This window comes from Panthera pardus, unplaced genomic scaffold, assembly GCF_024362965.1.
Source record: "Panthera pardus isolate Hobbes unplaced genomic scaffold, ASM2436296v1 HiC_scaffold_10, whole genome shotgun sequence".
Lineage (NCBI taxonomy): Eukaryota > Metazoa > Chordata > Mammalia > Carnivora > Felidae > Panthera > Panthera pardus.
Genome location: NW_026526655.1, coordinates 32777398 through 32799752, shown reverse-complemented (window position 1 = coordinate 32799752; position 22355 = coordinate 32777398). Strand labels below are relative to the sequence as shown.

At 37.9% G+C, this 22355-nt stretch overlaps 1 protein-coding gene across 10 annotated transcripts in view; it reads left to right on the top strand.

Annotated features, from left to right (window-relative positions):
• CARF (calcium responsive transcription factor) overlaps positions 1 to 22355 on the top strand; it is a 101186-nt gene that overhangs the window by 70104 nt on the left and 8727 nt on the right. For 2 of the 10 annotated variants that reach the window (XM_053906060.1, XM_053906051.1), the window contains exon 17: positions 7323 to 7431. The exons of 2 other annotated variants lie outside the window; for them this stretch is intronic. In XM_053906060.1, the coding sequence (XP_053762035.1) occupies positions 7323 to 7431 (109 nt within the window). Of the gene's footprint in view, positions 1 to 1473; positions 2687 to 2723; positions 4082 to 7322; positions 7432 to 12373; positions 12858 to 22355 lie in introns of those variants that run through there. 6 more of the 10 variants (XM_053906055.1, XM_053906069.1, XM_053906047.1 and 3 more) reach the window with 6 other exon arrangements.

Here is a 22355-nt window from a genome sequence, read left to right as displayed (position 1 = left end):
CAGGGGCACCTGAGTGGCTTAGTTGGTTACGTGTCTGACTTCGGCTCAGGTCATGATCTCACGGTTGGTGGGTTTGAAACCCGCGTCGGGCTCTGTGCTGACAGCTTGGAGCCTGGAGCCTGGAGCCTGTTTCGGATTCTGTGCCTCCGTCTCTCTCTGCCCTCCCCCACTCATGTTCTGTCTCTGTGTCTCTCTCAAAAATAAATAAACATTAAAAAAAAAAAACCTCAGATAAAGGTTAAACTGAGTTAATTGATACATAGGCTTTGAATACTTGGACAAAATCTAAAGAAAACAATGAGTGACATTGGTCACTAAACAGTTATATTTTACTGTTATTCTTCTTTTTAAATTTTAATGTTTTATTTTATTTTTGAGAGAGACAGAGTACAAGTAGGGAGGGGCAAAGAGAGAGGGAGACAGAATCTGAAGCAAGCTCCAGGCTCTAAGCTGTCAGCCCAGAGCTCCATGCAGGGCTCAAACTCGTGGACTGCAAGGTCATGACCTGAGCCGAAGTCAGATGCTTAACTGACTGAGCCACCCAGGTGCCCCTTTATTGTTATTCTTATCTGTTTAAAAATAGATATAGATTGGGGTGCTTGGCTGGTTCACTTGGTAGAGTAAGTGACTCTTAATCTCGGGATTCTGAGTTCTACCCCATGTTGGGCCTAGAGCTTACTTCTAAAAATTGAAAGGAGGAAGGAAGGAAGGAATACATTTATAGGACATGAAAATATTTTTGGATTTTGTTATATGCATAGTTTCCTTAAAATTCATAAAGACAATATGACAAACATGCTCATTAGAAAAATAACTATGCGGGGCACCTGGGTGGCTCAGTCGGTTAAGCGGCCGACTTTGGCTCAGGTCATGATCTCATGGTCCATGAGTTCGAGCCCCGCTTCGGGCTCTGTGCTGACAGCTCAGAGCCTGGAGCCTATTTCAGATTCTGTGTCTCCCTCTCTCTGACCCTCCCCTGTTCATGCTCTCTCTCTGTCTCAAAAATAAATAAAACGTTAAAAAAAAATTAAAAGAAAAAACTATGCTAAGTGAAATTAGTCAGAAAAAGACAAAAATCATATGACTTCATTCATATGAGGACTTTAAGAGACAAAACAGATGAACATAAAGGAAGGGAAACAAAAATAATATAAAAACAGGAGGGGGACAACAGAAGAGACTCATAAATATGGAGAACAAACAAAGGGTTACTGGAGGGGTTTTGGGAGGGCGTATGGGCTAAATGGGTAAGGAATCTACTCCTGAAATCACTGTTGCACTATATGCTAACTAATTTGGATGTAATTTTAAAAAATAAAATTAAAAAAAACTAAATAATTCCTCATTTTCTGTCTTCTAGTTTTGTCTAGGGAGAAATAAAAATTGATCACATAGGTTAAATGGAGAAAGTAAGACTATATTCAGTGTAATTACAGAGAGATATTTGTTTCTTAAAGAAATTTTTGCACCTAGGAGGATACATTGATAGGATGCTGAAATGGCCTTCTAAAAGCAGAGCTTCAGCATTAACTCAGAGGCAACATTCTGAAAGGGCGGATACCATCCTTGAAGAGGTAATATATGCATAAATCAGAGACCTCTGTATAGTGCTGTGTTTCCAACAGGAAGAATACATGGGTCCAGTAACCATGGGACAGAAGCAGGAGTAGCCCCATTTACCTTAATTTCCAGTGACATACTGGGAGATTTTGTTTCCCATCCTTTTAATTCTGGGCTCTGTAGGTTTGGAGGTCCTGGTCCCCAAAGCGAGCATACTCTTGCCAGGGGGAACACAAAGTTTTTATTCAACTATAAGGTAAGGCTGCTGTCAGTGCACTTTCAAGTCCTTGTATCCAGGCACCAACAGGTAAGAAGAGGCATCAGCATACTGGCAGGAGTGATCAACCCAGATCAGCAGAAGGACTTAGAGCAGGGGGACTACATGTGGAGCCTAGATGATCCATTTGGACACCTTTTGGTCCTTCTGTGCCCCATTGTAACTGTGAATGGATGCATGCAGCAGTGTCTGCACAAGAACAAAATGGTCACTCAGTCCTCTCAGGAATTAAAATTTGAGTCATAACACCAGTAAGGCTCCAAGACCTGGTGAGGTAATACCTGAGGGTGAGGGAAATTAGAATAACTCCTGGAAATGGGAGAGCATGAATACCAGTTTTAGCTCCAGAGATCAACTGCAGCATCAGAGGTTCCTTCTGAGCATCAGAATTTCCTTCATTTCAGGAAGATGGGCCAGAAGAACTATGGGAGACTGGCAATCTGACCTGTGGGGAGAGATAAATCTATTCAGCATAAGAGGTAGGCCATGGCAGCAATGAAAATGAGCCCTCAGAGCTCCTGCTGCAGATGGAGTGATTAATAAGTGGCCACAGCTGCTGCTCTGGATCTGTCATGGTGCCTGTGCAGAAGCTATGCTTCTCACAGGCTGCTCTCAGCCAATGACTGGGCATGGCAAAGGTACTAAGATGGTCCCACTTCTGTGAGGAGGACTCTGATGGGTAACATGTCTTGAGTTTTCCCCATTAGCCTTGTAGACTTTACACAATATTAGTGGGGCCCGTGCATTGAAAAACTCAAATTAGACCCCCAAAACCTCATAAATATCTTATCTTTGTCCTTCCTCCTCAGACACACTGCTAAGATCTGTCAAAGTAGTATTCTCCTTACTGTAATAAGCAAAAAACGTAGCTTTGTTTTATCAACAGGTTATTTGGTGGTATTATTAGGCAGATAGCATTCAACAGATGAAAAGGAGCCATCATTCAGAAAGCAGAGAGATCTTCACAGGTAGGAGGAACAGTAAATGCAAAGGCCTTGATGTGGAAAAAAGGTATTTAAGGGCAGAAAGCAGAGCAGTGTGGCATTAGCTTAGAGGCAATAGAGAAGATGGTGTGGAGTCAGTGGTAATCATAGTGTCAATTTCATTCTGAGTAAAACAGAACCTATTACAGGATTTCTACTGGAGAAGTGATATACCTGGGTTTATATGTTGTAGAAGAATATGTTATACAGGGACATGAATGGAAACAGGGAGAGCAATAAGGAGGTTATTAGAAATGGCACACACATGAGAGCTTAGGTGATTTGCATCTAGAGTGATAGTGATACAGGAGGCAAAGAGAAATGGAAAAATTCAGGATTATTTTGGAGATAGAATCATCAGGACTTGCTGATTGGTTGGCTGTTGGGGAGGGCATGTGGGGATGTGTGTGAAGGAAGGGAAGGAATGAAGAATGACGCCAGCCAGGGTTTTAGCTGTGAGTGACTGTGTGAATGAATGGTAGTAAATTTTACTGAGTTGAGGAAGACTGATGGGGAAGAATAGACTTGGAAGAGAAAATCAAGAGCTCGTTTTTGAACCTAGTTAGTTTTGAATTCCAAATGGAACTGTTAAGTTGGCACTTACAGATACAACTCTAGATGTCAGGATTGGACATAAACATTTTTGTGATTTATCAACATATAGATGGTAATGAAAAACTAGAGAACAGAGAGATCACCTGAGGAAAAAAAAAATGCAGATAAAGAAGAAAAGAATGCCCAGGATCTAGCCCTGAGGCCCTCCAACATAAAGGTTAGCTAGAGCAGGAAATATGACTAAGAAGTTAAAAGGAATACCACGAATGCTTAGAACTGGTCAGTTGAGTCCACTTTGGAACCTGTGAGGAAATGTCAGGGCAAGAAGTATCTCAGATTAGTTGCAAATTAAAGCAAATTCTTCAGTCCTTTAGTTAACAAATACATATTCAGTGTATTATAACAGTGGTGTTCAAAAGACATTACAATATAAGGTAGTAAACCCTTAATATACCAAGTATATGTGTAATGCTCCCCTACAAGTGAGGGATATCAGATCTCTAGACTTGATTGTAAAAATATTTCAGAAGGGGCGCCTGGGTGGCTCAGTCGGTTAAGCGGCCAACTTCGGCTCAGGTCATGATCTCGCGGTCCGTGAGTTCAAGCCCCGCGTCGGGCTCTGTGCTGACAGCTCAGAGCCTGGAGCCTGTTTCAGATTCTGTGTCTCCCTCTCTCTGACCCTCCCCCATTCATGCTCTCTCTCTCTCTGTCTCAAAAATAAACATTAAAAAAAAAAATTAAAAAAAAAATATTTCAGAAAAGTCTTTCTGCTTTCTATCTAGTCTTTCTAAAAGCAACTACCTAAAAAGATCAATTTTTGTTTTTTTTATACATTCAATTTTAGGTTTAATAAACATTAAACTTTTTAAACTTACTTTGCTTTTACCTAAAATATGGTTTTAGGTGGCAGTAATAAATTCTGGCTTTAAAAGATGATTAGAATTATATAAATATATTAACTGTTCTTAAGAAGATCCTTCCTCTCTTTTTAGATTTGATTAACATTTGACAATACATTGTAATGTTTTGATATTAGAATTATATGAATCAAAACTATGAGTGTATTTGAACTTTCAAGAAGAATTTAACCAAAGGATATAGGAAAGAGCAAAATAAAACAATGTGGTAGATATAAAACAATTTGTGGTTTTCAGAGTAACAGACTTCTATATCAGTTGCATAATAGTAATTATTTATTCATGAAGTCTTTTTATTTCCATGGAAACACTGAGATCATTTTAATTTTTAATTACATTAGAGTTTACAGTTCCATAGATTTTAACTGTAGTAGCAAGCACAGAAGCTAGAGCTCTACCCATTTCCACTTTAAAAAATATAAAGGAGGAAGAAAGGGTTTAAAATGATGATGAATTTCACTTAGTTACAACCTTTAACTGTATATTGATTATTTCTAATTTCTCCTAAACCTGCCCTACAATTTTATGTCCAATTAATTTTTCCATTTTTGTCTATACCCTTCAGGTAAAAGTATTTTCACAGGAAAAAACTGCAATGCAAAATTGAGCAATGGATGCTGGTAAAATAGGTAGTTTGTGAGATAAGTAAAATAGTTGTCAGGTAATAGAAAAAGCAGAGAACTAGCTCTGCCACTTAGCTGAATTATCTCAGGTGAATCACTTCATTTCTCTGGCCCTCAATTTCTTCATCTGCACCCTGAGAGAGTGAGGTTGAATGATAGAACTCAGTGGTTATATGTAAGTGATGAATCAATGGATTCTACTCCTGAAACCGTATGTTAACTAACTTGAATTTAAATAAATTGAAAGAGAAAAAAAAGAATTCAATGGTTCTGTGAAATGGCTTGGCTGTATGGAGACCAGGACTTGTGGGAACTATCCACGTGGGCCCTACAAATATGTTGATAATATTTCTCATGATATGAGCATTTGTCAACGGGGACTGGTTTGAAGGTTTTTTCAAAATTGTTTTTAATTGATGCATAATATTGCATAATATGTTTTTTTTACATCTATTTTAGTCATTCCCAGATTGTTGAACATTTAGATATTTTCAATATTTTTAACATCAGATGTCATTTTTTGCATCTCTGACTACTATGTTTTTGGTTTGGATTCCTAGACATAAAGTAACTAAACAGCATAAGCATTGTTACTCTTGATAATATTATCAAATTTCTTTCCATAAATGTTATATTGTTTTAGTCTATCTCAAAGTAATTTTTTTTTTATTTGAGAGAGAGAGTGTGAGTGAGGGAGAGGGATGGGGGTGGGAAGAGAGACAGAGAGAGAGACAGATAGAGAGAATCCCAAGCAGGCTCCATGCTCAGCATAGATCCTAACAGGGGGCTCCACCCATGACCCTGGGATCATGATCTGAGGTGAAATCTAGAGTGGGATACTCAACTGACTGAGCCCCCCAGGCACCCTATCTCAAAGTAATTTTTGATTGTGCATCTGATCATGTCCTCATGAGAATTAAATATGATAATTTAAAGACTTTTCTAATTTGAAATACTTTACTTTTTTCAAATTAACATTTTTTATTAGTGAGGTGTTTTCCATGTATATTTTTTATGTGAAATACAATCTTTTCACTAGCCCATTTTAATATTGCAATTTAGTTTTTAAACAAAATCCATTTCTGTTGGCCTAGTACTTTTTAAAAAATGTTTAGGGATGCCTGGGTGGTTCAGTCAGTTAAGCATCTGACTTTAGTTCAGGTTGTGATCTCATGGTTTGTGAGTTCAAGCCCTTCATCAGGCTCTCAGCTCTCAGCGTGGAGCCTGCTTCGAACCTCTTTCCCCTTCTTTCTCTGCCCCTCCCCACCTCTCCCTGACCCTCCCCCATCTCTGCCCTCCCCCACTATGCACATGCTTCTCTCTCAGAAATAAACATTTTAAAAAAGGAAAAATATTATAATTATTTGCTACCTAGCAATGTGCACTTTCTTTTTAACTTGCTTGCCCTATCCTTTCCCAAATTATGTAGCATGCATACTATCAGTAATGGTGGAACATAAAGTCATTGTTCATTTTGATAGAGTAGGCAGTTAGTTAGGATCTAGCAGGAGGCCTAGAGGCCAGCAAAGAGGAAGTACAGCTATCTGGAAAGTCAGAGGCCTGTCCTAGCAGCACTCCACAAGAAGCTGGATCAGACCAGACAGATCCAAGATGGCAGGTGCCATGACAGAAAACCCCTGACCAAATAAGGAAGAGAAGGCTCAAAACCCTGCTTCTAAGAAATCCTCAGCCCAAGCAATCAATATCCCATGCCCTAGTTAACAACTGTCAATAAGAGATAGAAACCCAAACCCAATATCACAGTTCCTGTGCTTGCTCTTTCTTTTGTGCTCTTTTTTTTATTTAGTTTGAGTATAGTTAATATACAGGGTTATAATAGTTTCAGGTGTACAATATAGTGATTTAACAATTCTATACATTACTCAGTGCTCATCATGATAAGTGTACTCTTTAATCCACGTATTTCACCCATCCTCCCACTCATTTCCCCTCTGGTAACCATTAACTGATTCTCTATAACTAAAGAGTGTGTTTCTTGGTTTGTCTGTCTCTCTCTCTTTCCATTTGCTCATTTGGTTCTTAAATTTCACATGTGAGTAAAATCATATGGTATTTGTCTTTCTCTGACTTATTTCCCTTAGCATTATATCCTCTCTAGCTCTATCCATGTTGTTGCAAATGTCAAAATTTCGTTTTTTTATGGATGAATAACATTCCATTGTGTATATATACCACATCTTCTTTATCCATTCATCAATCAATGGACACTTGGACTGTTTCCATAATTTGGTTATTATAAATAATGCTGCTATAAACATAGGGGTGCATGTATCCCTTTGAATTATTGTCTTTGTATTCTTTGAGTAAATATCAGAACTGTGATTGCTGGATTGTAGAATAGTTCTATTTTTAACTTTTTGAGGAACCTCCATATTGTCTTCCACAGTGGCTGCACCAGTTTGCATCCCCACCAACAGTGCACAAGGCTTTCTTTTCTCCACATCCTCACCAACGCCTGTTGTTTCTTGTCTTGCTGATTTTAGCCCTTCTGACAGGTATGAGGTGATATTGCATTGTAGTTTTGATTTGCGTTTTCCTGATGATGAGTGATGTTGAGCTTTTTTTCATGTGTCTGTTGGCCATCTGGATGTCTTCTTTGACGAAATGTCTGTTCATGTCTTCTACCCATTTTTTTTTTTTTTCAACATTTTTTATTTATTTTTGGGACAGAGAGAGACAGAGCATGAATGGGGGAGGGGCAGAGAGAGAGGGAGACACAGAATCGGAAACAGGCTCCAGGCTCCGAGCCATCAGCCCAGAGCCTGACGCGGGGCTCGAACTCACGGACCGCGAGATCGTGACCTGGCTGAAGTCGGATGCTTAGCCAACTGCGCCACCCAGGCGCCCCTACCCATTTTTTAATTGGGTTATTTTTTGAGGTGTTGAGTTGTATAAGTTTTTTATTTTGGACACTAACCCTTTACAGATATGTCATTTGTAAATATCTTTTCCAATTCTGTAGGTTATCTTTTAGTTTTGTTGATTGTTTCCTTTGCTGTGCAGAAAGAAGCTTTTTATTTTGATGTAGTCCCAAGTTTATTTTTGCTTTTGTTTCCCTTGCCTCAGGAAATGTAGCTAGAAAAAAGTGGCTACAGTTATTAGTGTCAGAGAAATTACTGCCTTTGTTCTCTTCTAGAATTTTTATGGTTTTAGGTCTCATATTGAGGTCTTCAAGCCATTTTGAGTTTAGCTTTGTCTATGGTGTAAGAAAGTGGTCCCATTTCTTTCTTTTGCATGTGTAGCTGTCCAGTTTCCCCAACACCATTGTTGAAGACTGTCCTTTGCCCATTGGATATTCTTTCCTGCTTTGTCAAAGATTAATTGACCATATAGTTGGGGGGCTTTCTATTCTGTTCCATTGATCTATGTGTCTGTTTCTGTGCCAGTAGCATACTGTTTTGATTACTTTGTAACATAACTTGAAGTCCAGGTTTGTGATGCCTCCAGCTTTGCTTTTCTCTTGCAAGGTTGCTTTGACTATTCAGGGTCTTTTGTGTCCCATACAAATTGTAGGATTGTTTGTTCTAGTTCTGTGAAAAGTGTTGGTATTTTGATAGGGATTGCATTAAATATGTAGATTGATTTCAGTAGTATTGACATTTTAAGAATATTTGTTCTTCCAACTCATGAACATGAAATATCTTTCCATTTCTTTGTGTCATCTTTAGTGTCTTTCATTAAAGTTTTATAGTTTTCAGAATAAAGATCTTTCACCTCTTTGGTTAAGTTTATTCCTAGTATTTTATTGGTTTTGGTGCAATTGTAAATGGGATTTTTCCCTTTCTTTCTTTCTTTCTTTCTTTCTTTCTTTCTTTCTTTCTTTCTTTTCTTTCTTTCTTTCCTTCTTTCCTTCCTTCCTTCCTTCCTTCCTTCCTTCCTTCCTTCCTTCCTTCCTTCATCTTAGTGAGAGAAGCATGCAAGTAGATGCAAGAGAGGGGCAGTGAGAGGAAGACAGAGAATCCAAAGCAGGCTCTATGCTAACAGTAGACAGCCCAATGTGGGGCTCAGACTCAGGAACCACGAGATCAATACCTGAGCTGGAGTTAGATGCTTAACCAACTGAACCACCCAGGTGCCCCAGTGAGATTGTTTTTTTTTTTTTTTAATTTCTCTTTCTGCTGCTTCATTATTGGTGTATAGAAATGCAACAGGTTTCTGTATATTGATTTTGTATCCTGTGACTTTACTGAAATCATTTATCAGTTTTGTAGTTTTTGGTGGCGTCTTTTGGGTTTTCTCTATATAGTATCATGTCATCTGCAAATAGTGAAAGTTTTACTTCTTCCTTACTGATTTGGATGCCTTTTATTTCTTTCTGTTGTCTGATGGCTATGGCTAGGACTTCCAGTACTATGTTGAATAAAAGTGGTGAGAGTATACATCCTTGTCTTATTCCTGACCTTAGGGGAAAAGCTGAGAGAAAAGCATTTCCCTGTTGAGTGTGATGTTAGCTGTGGGTTTTTTATATAGGGGCTTTATTATGTTGAAGAATATTTCTTTTAAACCTACTTCATTGAAGGTTTTTTATAATAAATTGATGTTGTACTTTTGTCAAATGCTTTTCCTGCATCTCTTGAAGTGATTATATGGTTTTTATCCTTTCTCTTATTGATGTGATCTATCTCATTGATTTATTTGGGAGTATTGAACCACTGTTGCATCCCAAGAATAAATCCCACTTAATCATGGTGAATGATTTTTTTTAATGTTTTGTTGGATTTTATTTGTTAGTAATTTTTGAGGATTTTTGCATCTATGTTCATCAGAGATATTGTCCTGTAGTTCTCTTTTTTTGTGGTGTCTTTATCTGGTTTTGCCATCAGGGTGATAACTGTCCTCATAGAATGAGTTTGGAAGTTTTCTTTCCTCTTCTATTTTTTGGAATAGTTTGAGAAGAATAGATATTAACTCTTCTTGAAATGTTTGGTAGAATTTGCTTGGAAGTTTTTTTGATTACAGATTCAATTTCATTGCCAGTAATCATGTTGTGTTCAAATTTTTTATTTCTTCCTGGTTCAGTTTTGGGAGGTTATGTGTTTCTAGGAATTTATCCATTTCTTCTAGGCTGTCCAATTTGTATAATCTTTCATAATATTCTCTTACAATTATTTGTATTTCTGTGGTATTGGTTGTTACTTCTCCTCTTTCATTTGTGATTTTTGTTCTCTCTGTTTCTCTTGAGCTAGTCTCCTTTTACATCTCAAGAGTGTACTTTCAGTTTAATGAACTTTCCCGCTTGTGTCACTCCTTTGGTGTGCTGTGTCTGTCCTTGAATTCTTTCTTGGGATGAAAACAAGAACCTTTGGCAACCTCTTTGGGTTGGGCTGGGTCGAGGCCCCAGGGCCTGGGGTCTCTGAAATTCACCCAGCAACAATTAACATATATTTACTTTACTTAGTTCTAAAATATGGTAATAGATAACACTTATTGAATGCCAGATGCTTTATATTTATCATTTAATCCTCACACCTGGCCTGGGTTTTATTATCCCAATTTTATGGAAGAAAAACAAACTCAGAGGGATTGAATACCTTACCCGAGATTATACATAGCTAAGAAGCCAAGAATCAAAAATCTAAACCCAGGACTTTTTTACTCCAAAGTCTGTGTTATAATCAGATTTCACTCTAAATTAAATAATTCATGAACTATCAAAATTCACCATGAGGAAGAGTATGCTTCCTGCCAATCTAGAGTGTTTATAAATTAAAAGATAAGGGACTGTAGGATATAGATTAATATATTAATGGGGGAGCAAATATTTTTTTCAGAGTAGTATTAACACTTTTATTTTCAACCCACCTTGATCTTTGAAATCTCCTGAAACAAAATATTTAATTAAAAAGTTGTTATAAAGATCTAATAGAGGGACGGTATTTAAGTTTTCTTTTTTTAATGTAAGTTCTTCACCCGACATAGGGCTTGAATTCACAACCACAAAATCAAGAGTCACATGCTGTACCTAGTGAACCAGCCAGGCACCCTGAGGGACAATCTTTAAGGAACATTGGCTCTAAGCCATTACTGTCTTAGATTTTGTATACCAAATAGTTCAGAGGATATTTAAATTGGAAAATAAGCATTTCATTCTGTAATTCATACACATTTGGAGCTGTCTAGATTCCAGATCTTTTCTAGTTTGTCAAGAATTTATATTACAAGTGGATGTTGACTTTTGTCACATAATGCATCTATTGAGATAATTATATGGTTTTTCTCCTTTAGTCTATTAAATTGGTGAAATGCATAGACTGATGGGTTTTTTAAAGTTTTATTTTAATTCCATTTAGTTAACATTCAGTGTATATTAGTTTCAGGTGTACAGTATAGTGATTCAACCCTTCCATATATCACCCTGTGCTGATCAAAAGTGTAATCCCTACTTTGGCTCAGGCCATGGTCTCACAGTTCAGAAGTTCAAGTCCCTCATAGGGCTTTGTGCTGATAGCTTAGAGCCTGGAGCCTGCTTTGGATTCTGTGTCTCCCTCTCTCTCTGCCCCTCCCATGCTCACACTCTGCCTCTCTCTCTCTCTCAAAAATGAATAAACATTAAAAAAATTAAAAAAAAGTGCAGTCCTTGATCTCCGTCACATGTTAACCCAACTTGTTCTCTATATAGATGGATGTTTAAATGATACATGTCATACATATTTTTTGGTACACACATGCACAGTTTCTCCAGCTCCATACGAAGTAGTTGGATCATTGGATATACATGTAGCTTTACTAGTGCCAAACTGATTTCCAAATCGATTGTACCAGTGTATACCCTCACTAACAGTGTATGATAATTACAGTTGTTTCATATCTTTAAAAATACTTTTTATTGTCAGACTTCCTAAATATATAGTGGGTTTTAATTGTGGTTTTAATTTGCATTTCCTTAATTGCAACTGAGTTTGAGTACCTTTTCAATATTGGTTCACCATTTGTATTTCCCTTCCTGTGAATAGCCAATCTAAATATTTTGCTCATTTAAAAACTTCTAGGGGCGCCTGGGTGGCTCAGTTGGTTGAGCATCCAACTTCAGCCCAGGTCATGATCTCATGGTTCATGAGTTCGAGCCCAGAGTCAGGCTTTGTGCTGACAGCTCAGAGCCTGGAACCTGCTTCAGATTCTCTGTCTCCCTCTCTTTTTGCCCCTCCCCTATTCACGCTCTCTCTCTCTCTCTCTCTCTCTCTCTCTCTCTCAAAAATAAATAAAAACATTAAAAAAATTAAAAACTTCTAGATAGTTTCTATTACTTTTTTGTTGGGATTCTATACATATTCCAAGTAAGAGTCTTTTATTAAAAATATGTTTTACAAATATATTTTCCTTTTCCAAGGTGTCTTTGCTCTCTCTGTAGTGCTTTTGAGGAACAAGCTTTTTAAATCTTATTGTAGTGGAAGTTATCAATTTTGTCCCTTATAGCTAGTGCTTTGTTTCTTGTTTCAGAAATCACTGTGTGGAAGCTTAAACGAGCCTGTGCAGAGAGACCACATTTAACAGGTTTTGTGGGTTTTTTGTTTTGTTTTTGTTTTTAGAGAGCGTAAGCAGGGGAGGGGCAGAGGGAGAGAGAAAGAATCTCAAGCAGGCTCCATGCTCAGTGTGATGCAGGGCTCAATCCCACAACCCTGGGATCATAACCTGAGCCGAAATCAAGAGTCAGATGCTCATCTGAGCCATCCGACCGAGCCACCTATTTTATGTTGACAGTCCAATGAAGTTCCAAGTCAACAGGCAGCATCAACCACAGACATGTAAGTGAAGATGTCTTCAGATTATTTCAGCCCTCAGCCATTGAGTCACTCCCAGCCTTTGAGTCTCCCAGCTGAAGCCCCAGACACTGTGGAGTAGATACTAATCATCTCTTCTTTGCTCTACCCAAATCCCTGGTCCATAGAGTCTGTGAACACAATAAAATTTTTGTTTTATGCCACTAAGTTTTACTAAGTATTGTTTAATGCATAGCATAATTTTATTTTGTTAAAAACATATACTTGCATCATTGAATAAATTTAGAAAAATGGGGAAAATACACATAACTGAGTTGTCATGGTTATCTCTGGATCATGCATATTTACAAATGACACAAAGTTAACTGAAAGGAAGAGAAATTTCATTCAAATTTAAAGATACCTGAGGATCTTTCCAAATATTTGTTTTTTATTAAATTTGTTAAAACAAAACAATAGCAACAGTTCATCTATTTCTTCCACCCTCCAATCCCTGCCTCTGGCAACCACCAATCTGTTCTCTGTATCTATGAACTTGGATTCTATTTATTTAAAAAAAAAAAAGAGAGATCATACAGTGTTTGCCTTTCTCTTTCTTATTTCACTGAGCATGATGCCTTCAAGGGGCACCACAAGGTCTTAAGATGATTTGTTATGTAAGAATTGTGGAATAAAAAGACCATGGGGCCGGGCGCCTGGGTGGCGCAGTCGGTTAAGCGTCCGACTTCAGCCAGGTCACGATCTCGCGGTCCGTGAGTTCGAGCCCCTCGTCGGGCTCTGGGCTGATGGCTCGGAGCCTGGAGCCTGTTTCCGGTTCTGTGTCTCCCTCTCTCTCTGCCCCTCCCCCATTCATGCTCTGTCTCTCTCTGTCCCAAAAATAAATAAAAAAAAAAAGAACGTTGAAAAAAAAAAAGACCATGGGAACCTTTAAAAAAAAATGTTGTGATAGATGCAACCTAACAGTTTTTAGTGTCTGGAAATACTGATATTATAAGAGAACCAAACAAACTATGCTCAGTCACCTGATGATGTTGGGAATAGGGTAGTGTTCAGACTACACATTGTTCTCCCCAAATCCATTTTCCATAGTGTATTACCTAGGTATATGGACTCCTAGTGAGAAATAGAATTTTCCAGTATCCTTTCTAGCTAGATGTAGGTGTTGACTAAAGTCTTGCTCATGGAATTTGAGAAGTGAGTGCCACTTCTATGTAACCAAAAGGAAATGGTCCTTCATTTCCACTTTTTCTTCCTTCCTGTAAGCTGGTTGATAAGGACAATATCCTGTGAGTTCAAAGAGCAATGAGAAGGGGAGAACTGGGGCCTTTGAATCTCATTGTGGGATCGAGGTGCGCTACCTACCTTAAGACTGTTAGAAATATTTAAAATTCCCATCTTATTTAATCCACTGCATTTTACATCTATATTACATTAAACTCTCCCTCCACCCCTTAACTTACACAGGTAGTTAAGAATAGGAGGGGAGAGACCGAAAGATAATAGGATTTGTACGAGCACAGCCTAGGAAGTTGGCAATGTTGGAAATTATCAAGATACCACTTTAAATCAAAATCTGTAAAGGGTAGATCAGGAATCTAAAAAGGAAAGGAGGTTGCTGTCTTTAATCATATGTTGACTCATTTGGTCAGTTATTGGTCACTTAAGTATCTGGAATTTATACTCCCTTCCATAACCTCTCTTGTTTTTAATAGCTATTACAACATTCTGATGAGAAATAAAATTTATAATGCCTAAATTATTACATAAATGCCTATTTTGGCTTTTAACATTTTTTGCCTTTTTTACCATATCCTAGTCAAGTAAAATAACTGCACCTTTCTTTCTTTCTCTCTCTGCTCTCTCTTTAATGATAAACTATACATAAGGTAAAGTTTACCATTTTAACTATTTTTAAGTGTACAGTTCTTTGCCATTCAGTACATTCACACTGTTGTGCAACCATCTCCAGAACTATTATCCGTCTCCAGAACTTTTTCTTCATCTCTAACTTTAACTCTATAACCATTAAATAATAACTCCCCATCGTACACTGCCCTAAGTGGTTCTCTTTTTTGTAATAAAATACCCACTAAAACATCAGAAAGCTTTTAATGAGACTGAGTGGATAACTGCAAACAATAAGATATAATTGGGAAAGTGGGCATTTGATGTTAATTTTTTTTTTTTTTAACAGAGAAAAAGAGCATTAGTTTGGGAGGGACTGAGAGAGAGGGGGACAGAAGATCTGAAGCAGGATGTGCTTGACATGGGGGCTCGTACTCATGAACCTTGAGATCATGACCTGAGCTACAGTCAGAGACTTAAGCAGCTGAGCCATCCAGGTGCCCCAGGAAAGTAGGCTTGTGTATGCCACTTCTATTTGTGAAATTATTCAACTGAGGGTATTTTCTTTACAGTGGCTGCTTGATTTCTTATCTGGAAACCCAAAAGCTAAATGGAAAATTTTTTCTTTAGTTTTCTATTCTTCCTCTTAATTTGTACTGAAACAAGCTTTTGTTTCATTCAACTTATTCCTTTAGGGCACTATTTTCCATCTGCTTATTCAAAACTGGAAACCATAATCTTCTTGATCTCCTAATGTGTGTCACCATGATGAATCATATGATAAACAAAAGCTAATGATCCTTTTGGCAGGAAATAAATACAGGAATGGAATGCTCAGTAAGCAAAGATCTTTCTCCTTAATTAAATACATTACAATAAAATAGGAAAAGTGAAATAGGTAACTTTTTTCAGAAATGTCTTCAGAAAACTGTGAAACATTTTGTGTTTTCATCATTGTTGACTTGACTGCCTTTAATATGTATTAACCTTTACAAACTACCTGAACTCAGATGTTTTAATAAGTGTTACTTTTTGATTACTATTAAAATTTCGTGGTAATATGAACAAGTAAAGCCCTATGAGTCAGTCGTAGTTGTTTACCCCTGACACTCTAGATTTCATAATCTTAATTCCAAACACACTGATAATTATTAATCCACTTTATTACTGAAACAGAAAAAATGTAAGGAGCCAATAAATCAAACGAATATACAAATCAAAAGAATTATAAAAAAAACAGAAAACTAGTACCAGATGCAGTTCCTAAGAACTACTAGATTAATGTTAGAAATATCATATTCTTTTTTTTTTAATTTCCTTTTAATATTTATTTACATTTGAGACAGAGAGACAGAGTAAGAGCAGGGGAGGGGCAGAGAAAGAGGGAGACACAGAATCCAAACCAGTCTGCAGGCTCTGAACTGTCAGCCCAGAGCCTAATGTGGGGCTCGAACCCATAAATCATGAGATCATGACTTGAGCCAAAGTTGGACGCTCAATGAACTGAGCCACCCAGGGGCCCCTCATACATTCTTTACTGTGAATAATGTAGGGGAAAAAAAGTAATTGAGATGTGTGGTTGTACAGCATACATGGGGTAGAGATTACATAGAGGTGGGTTTTTTTTAATTTTCTTTTTAATTCATATAGTATTGTATTGCTGTAAGAAAGAAATAATCCTTGATACGTAACAGTAAAGAGATCTCAGATACCTGAATTTGAATTAGAGCAATTGGATTTCAAGAAAGCTGCTTTCTTAGAAAATCTCTCCCAGCCTCAAATTTTTATTTTATTCACATTTAGGTAAAAGGAAATAATAATTTTAGAAAGAGAAATTGCTACTTTATAAGTAAAATTTTCCTGTAATTTCTTTTTTCTCCCTGATTAAAGATTTTTTCTCTACTGTAGACTTTGGAAGTCTTAACTTTCAATTACCTTCCCAGCCACCATTGAAAGTTTATTTTACGTGAAAGTGAAGTGGCTTTCTTTCATGTTTCAACTAAATTTTAATTACTGTATTCTGTGTGTTGAAAAGAGTGTAGGATTACATGTTGCCTTGGGAAAGATATCACAAGATGTAGGACAACAAATATAATTTTATTCTTGTCATGGCCTTGCTTAAAAACTCTCATTTTAGGGGCACCTGGGTGGCGCAGTCGGTTAAGCCTCCGACTTCAGCCAGGTCACGATCTCGCGGTCCGTGAGTTCAAGCCCCGCATCGGGCTCTGGGCTGATGGCTGGGAGCCTGGAGCCTGTTTCCGATTCTTTGTCTCCCTCTCTCTCTGCCCCTCCCCTGTTCATGCTCTGTCTCTCTCTGTCCCAAAAATAAATAAAAAACGTTGAAAAAAAAATTTTTTTAAAAAAACTCTCATTTTACACAGAATGAAATCTAAATCATTGATCCAGCATTCAGGACCCACTGTGAGCTAATTGCAACCTTTATCTTCCCAACCTCATCTCCTTCCTATTCTACGCTAGCTAGACTGCTCACGTAAATCACAGCCTCTTCAAAATTTAGAGGAGAATTTTCTGAGGAGTCAATCTTTTACCTAAGCAGTCTCTTTTCAGAATTCTTTTTTTTCTGGACACTCAAATTCTGACATTCTTTCAAGGTCTAGCTCAAGTACCACTTTCTTCCTTAAGCATAGTAATATCTCCCTGCAACTCTCCGCACTGAATGTACCTTTACCTCTTTAAGAATTCTCTTCATTCTATTTATATTCTGTTCTTTATCTTATGTTTCAGATCTGCCTCTTCAGTCCTGAGTAATAAAGACATTGTTAGAGGTATACTCAAGTAGAAAATACATGGGTGTTAAATTCAGATATAGCTAATTGGTGTGTACGAATTTTGCATTTCCCTCTTGCTAGCTAGCTGTGTGACCTTGTGCCAGTTAAACTTCTATACCACAATTATCTGTAAAATGAAGAGAATTCCATCTGTCTTGCAATGTTAGTTTGATAGTTAGAGATAAAATATGTAAAGCATATGGTACTATGTACATAGTAGGTGCTCAACAAATTATTATGCATAGTTGATTTTTAATCCCCATTCAAGTGGTAGCCACCAATAGGCATCCCTGTTGAGTTAATTTGCACTTTTTTGGGGGGGGGGTCATTTTAATACTTACAAAAAATCAAAACAAGATTAGATAGGCTGTGTACAGTAGCTGTGGCTTACAAAACATAGCAGTAATTTTTACCTGGTGAGTATAAAGAGAACCAAGGAGGATTCAGGTGTCTTTTACAACCAAGGGTGTACACAGGGCATCACCACATTAAAGGACAAAAAAATTCACATTTTCTACATTGGAAAAAAAAAGCACAGATCTCCAAATGTCTCTGAAGACCGAAAAAGTCAAAGTTTTCTGAAGGGTGGAAAAGAAGAAATCTGAAACGAAACTCTACATGTAAAAAGATTTGTACTTCACAAGACCAATTTTCTTGGCTTCTGTTTCATATATATCAACAATCTCCACATTTTGACTATAAAAACTTCTGCTTTTTCATCAAGTACCATGGCAACATCATCTAAAATGCTCTGAGGTGAACTATGAACCATAACCTTAGAACAAACAAAATAAACTATTGTAGCTTCTTCTTCACCTATGTATTTTATAATTTTCTTATTAATCCATGGTCTAATCCATCATTCCATCAATATAGAATCCACAATAGACCAGTCCAGGGGATAAGCAAAGAGCTCAGGTTTGGCCATAGGGATTTTCTCAATGAGACCTTAATGTGTTTGAGCTTTTCTTCAGTGTTTACAGTGCCTTTGGCAGCATTTTTATCATCTTCACCATAATCCAAGGGAACTAGTTTCCTTTTTGGGGATACATCATCACTGTCTTCATCCTCAAATTTGTTAAAGACACTATCTATGGGGAGTTTCTTTCCCTTCACAGAATTAGGTTGACCAGGACTATTGGAAGCACCCAGTTTAAGACTTAGCTCTATTTTTGGCCCATGTTCCTCAAGTTGCTGTTGATCTGGTGAATTTTCATGAGGAATAACAGTACCACAAGGAGACTCATCCCCAACAGTGTTGGGGGTTGCATTGCCACTGGCAGAGGAAACAGATGGAGCAGAACTAATGGGCCTCAGAGTTGGTTTGAGACAGGGCTTTTGCTCCAACTCTTCTTCCTCTTCCATTGGTTCCTCCCATTTTTCTTCTTTTTCTTGTTTTTCTTCTTCCTCTTGCTCTGATTCTGGTTCTTGCTTTATCTGTGATTGCACAATTCAGCCTCTTGTTCCATCATCTGGATCCAGGTGCCCTTCAGCCAGAAAGGCACTGCCTGATTTCCTCTAGCTCTTCCTTCTCTTTTTCTGTCCCGTTCATCTGCTTCCATTTCCTTTTGCCTACCAGGCAACCTTCTCTGAAGACCGCTTCCTCTGTAATATTTGGGATTGTCTCTATCATCATCATAATCTTCTAAGAATTCTTTTAGTCATTTAGCTTCTTTTGCCATTTATCTTCTTCTTTCTTCTCTTTCAGCCTCTTTCTCATACTCCTGGGTTTTCTTCTGTTCTCAGATTTCCCAATTCTTAAGGTACTCTTGGTAAGCAGCTTCTTTCTCTCAGAGTTTTCTTTCAAGTTTTCTTTGTTCATAAGCATCTTCTTTGTCCTCTCCTCAGTCCCACTTCTTGTCTCTCTCTCTCTCTCGTTCCCATTCCTTTTCTCACTCTCACTCCTGTTCTCTCTCTCTCTCTCTTACCTGCTCCAGTTCCCTTTCATGATCTTGCTCTTTTCTCTTGATCGACTCTGATCTGATCATGGTCCTGGTCTCTCTCTTTTGTGTGGTCACGATCCCCATCCCATTCTCATTCCTGCCCTCGTTCCTTCTCCTTTTTCTATATCATATTCTTAAAGTTCTCATTTGACTGTTAGGTTGGATCTAACCTGCCTCTTACGGGGGTCCTGAAGGACATCTTGTGTGACTAGGAAATCCTAGTAACCTAAGGTTCTCAAAGGCGATGATTTTGCCCCCAGTTTTGCCCCCAGGATATATGGCTTTGTCTGGAGACAGTTTTGTTTGTCACAGCTGGAAGATAGTATTTACTGGGTAGAGGCCAGGGATGCTGCTAAATAGTCTATAGTGAACAGGACAAAAAATCCAGTCCAAAATGTCAATAGTACTGAGGTTGAGAAACCCTGCTTTAAATTCATTGTCCTTTGGACTCCGAAAAGACAGCACAGTCAAAAGTCTAGGATTAAGGAGTTCTGGGTTCTAGTTTCAGTTCTGTTGACTACAAGTGGTGCACTGCAGGACAAGTCACTTAACCTACTTCTCTATCCTCTGTGCTTCCTACAATGTAAATTAGCTATGGATCTGTCCAGTACAGTAGTCATTAGCCACATGTGTCTTTTAAGTTTAAATTAAATAAAACTAAAAATTAATTTCCCTGTTGCACAAGTCCGATTGCAATTGTTTAATAGAAATATATGGCTAATGGCTACTACACTGAACAACACAGATGTGGAACGTTTCCATCGTTGCAGAAATTTCTTTTAAAAATGTTTTAACCTTTATTTATTTTTGAGAGAGAGACAGAGCATGAGCAGGGGAGGGACAGAGAGATGGAGACACAATCTGAAGCAGTCTCCAGTTCTGAGCTGTCAATAGAGCCTGATGCAGGGCTCGAACTCATGGACCCCAAAATCATGATCTGACCCGAAGTCGGACAGTTAACCAACCGAGCCACCCAGGATCCCCCCCATCATTGCAGAAATTTCTGTTGAACAGTGCTTGTCAAGAATTTTGGTTACATTCAAATTCAGGCCTTGATTTTTCAATATTTAAAACGGACATATTGAATTACATGATCTCTAATGTAACTTCCAGCTTTCCAGTTTTGTGATCCCAATTTTTTTAAGTAAACTCTTTGTCACATGTGGGGCTTAAACTCACGACCCTGAGATCAAAAGTCACATGCTCTGCTGACTGAGCCAGCCAGACACTTCTAGTTTTGTGATTCTAAATGAGAATACGCAAGTAATGTACCTTAATAAAATAATTATAAATGGGTGGCTAAGGAATTTTGGAAACACCCACGTTCTAATCAGTGTAATCATAGAGTGTTTGTATTAGCATGTCTGACACTGAAGCTTAGACAATTTTATGGTACCTACCGAAAAGGTATGGACAGGACTTCCAGTTTCTGGATCAGCATGTAAAGATCTTGAAAGTCATCACTCCATCCTAATACCAACTGAAAAGCTGAACAAACAAAACAGCTTAGCTCCATCAGAGATGTGAGGTTACAGGATAAAAAACTACCCCCAAAATTGGAGCGACAGGCAAATACTGAGAATTACAACTTACCAGAGCAGAAATCCTGAGCAGAACCCTCAACTGGAACCCATACTGTGATAGGAAAATCTAAACTATAATTGATGAATTGCTGGGGGCTCAAAGCGGGTAAGTCTGAGAGTTAAAAACTCTAGGGGAGTGCAGTCATGGTGGGGGGCATAATTTTGTGAGTTTTATTTCTAGGAGCTCAACCAACTTCTCAAAGTAAATATTGGAGAAAAATCCCCTCATGGCTCTGGCAGGGGAAGGGGGAAAGGAACCCTTTTCAAATAACCAGAGCATTCTTTCTTTTCTTTTTAACAAGGCCCACCATCAAGAGAAATTATTTTACCAGAGCCTAACTGATCCGGGGGTTAGGGAAATACCCAACTCCAGCCCACTCTAGCCATCCTTTCCCACTTAAGTGGGGGAAAAACTTAGAAACACTTATGAAGTTCACAGTTCAAAGGCACAAGCTCACTAAAGACTGAGACCTAATGATAGGACTATAGAAAGCTTCCCTTACCCTAACATCTTACCACCTCACTAAAGAAAAGTCCTATTTATTGCAGTTCCTTTTACCCAGCACATCACGTCTGGATATTAAAAATTTACAAGGCATACTAAAAGGCAAAAAACAATTTGAAGAGACAGACTAAGCATCATAACCAGACTCATAATATGGCAGGGATGTTGAGAATTATCAGAAAGGGAATTTAAAAAATTGTGATTAATATGCTAATAGGTACAAAAAAGAGATATACAGCATAAACGGAAAGATGGAAATTCTAAGATTCAAAAAGAGATGCTACTGATCAAAAGCACCATAACAGCAATGAAACATGACTTTTATCAGTAGACAACATGGCTAAGACCCTTTGAGCTTGAGGATATGTTAATAGAAACTTCCAAAATGGGAAGCAAACAGAAAAAAGACTGAACAAATCAGAACAGAATATCCAAGAACTGTGGGACAACAACAAAAAGTGTAATGTGTAGAATGAGAATACAAGAGGAGGAAGAAAGGAACAGAAGAAATATTTGAAGCAATGAAGACTGAGAATTTCCCCAAAGTAAGGACAGACACCATATCACAGATCCAGAAATCTCAGAGAACACCAAGCAGGATAAATGCCCTCCCAAAAAAGCTACACCTAGGCATATCACATTCAAACATTAGAAAACCAATGATAAAGAAAAATCTTGAAAGAAGCCAGAGGGGAAAATATACCTATCTATAGAGGAGCAAAGATAAAAATTGCATCTGACTTCATTTCAGAAACCATGCAAGCAAGTAGAGAGTGGAGTGAAATATTTAAAGTACTGAGAGAGGGGCGCCTGGGGGGCTCAGTCGTTTAAGTGTCTGACTCTTGATTTCAGCTCAGGTCATCATAGTTCGAGCCCACATTGGGCTCTGCACTGACAGCGTGGAACCTGTTTGGGATTCTGTCTCCCTCTCTCTCTCTCTCTGTCCCTACCCCTCTTGCTCTCTATCTCTCTCAAAATGAAGCTCAAATGGATAAACATTAAAAAAAACAACAAAAAGGAAAAAGAAAAAAAATAA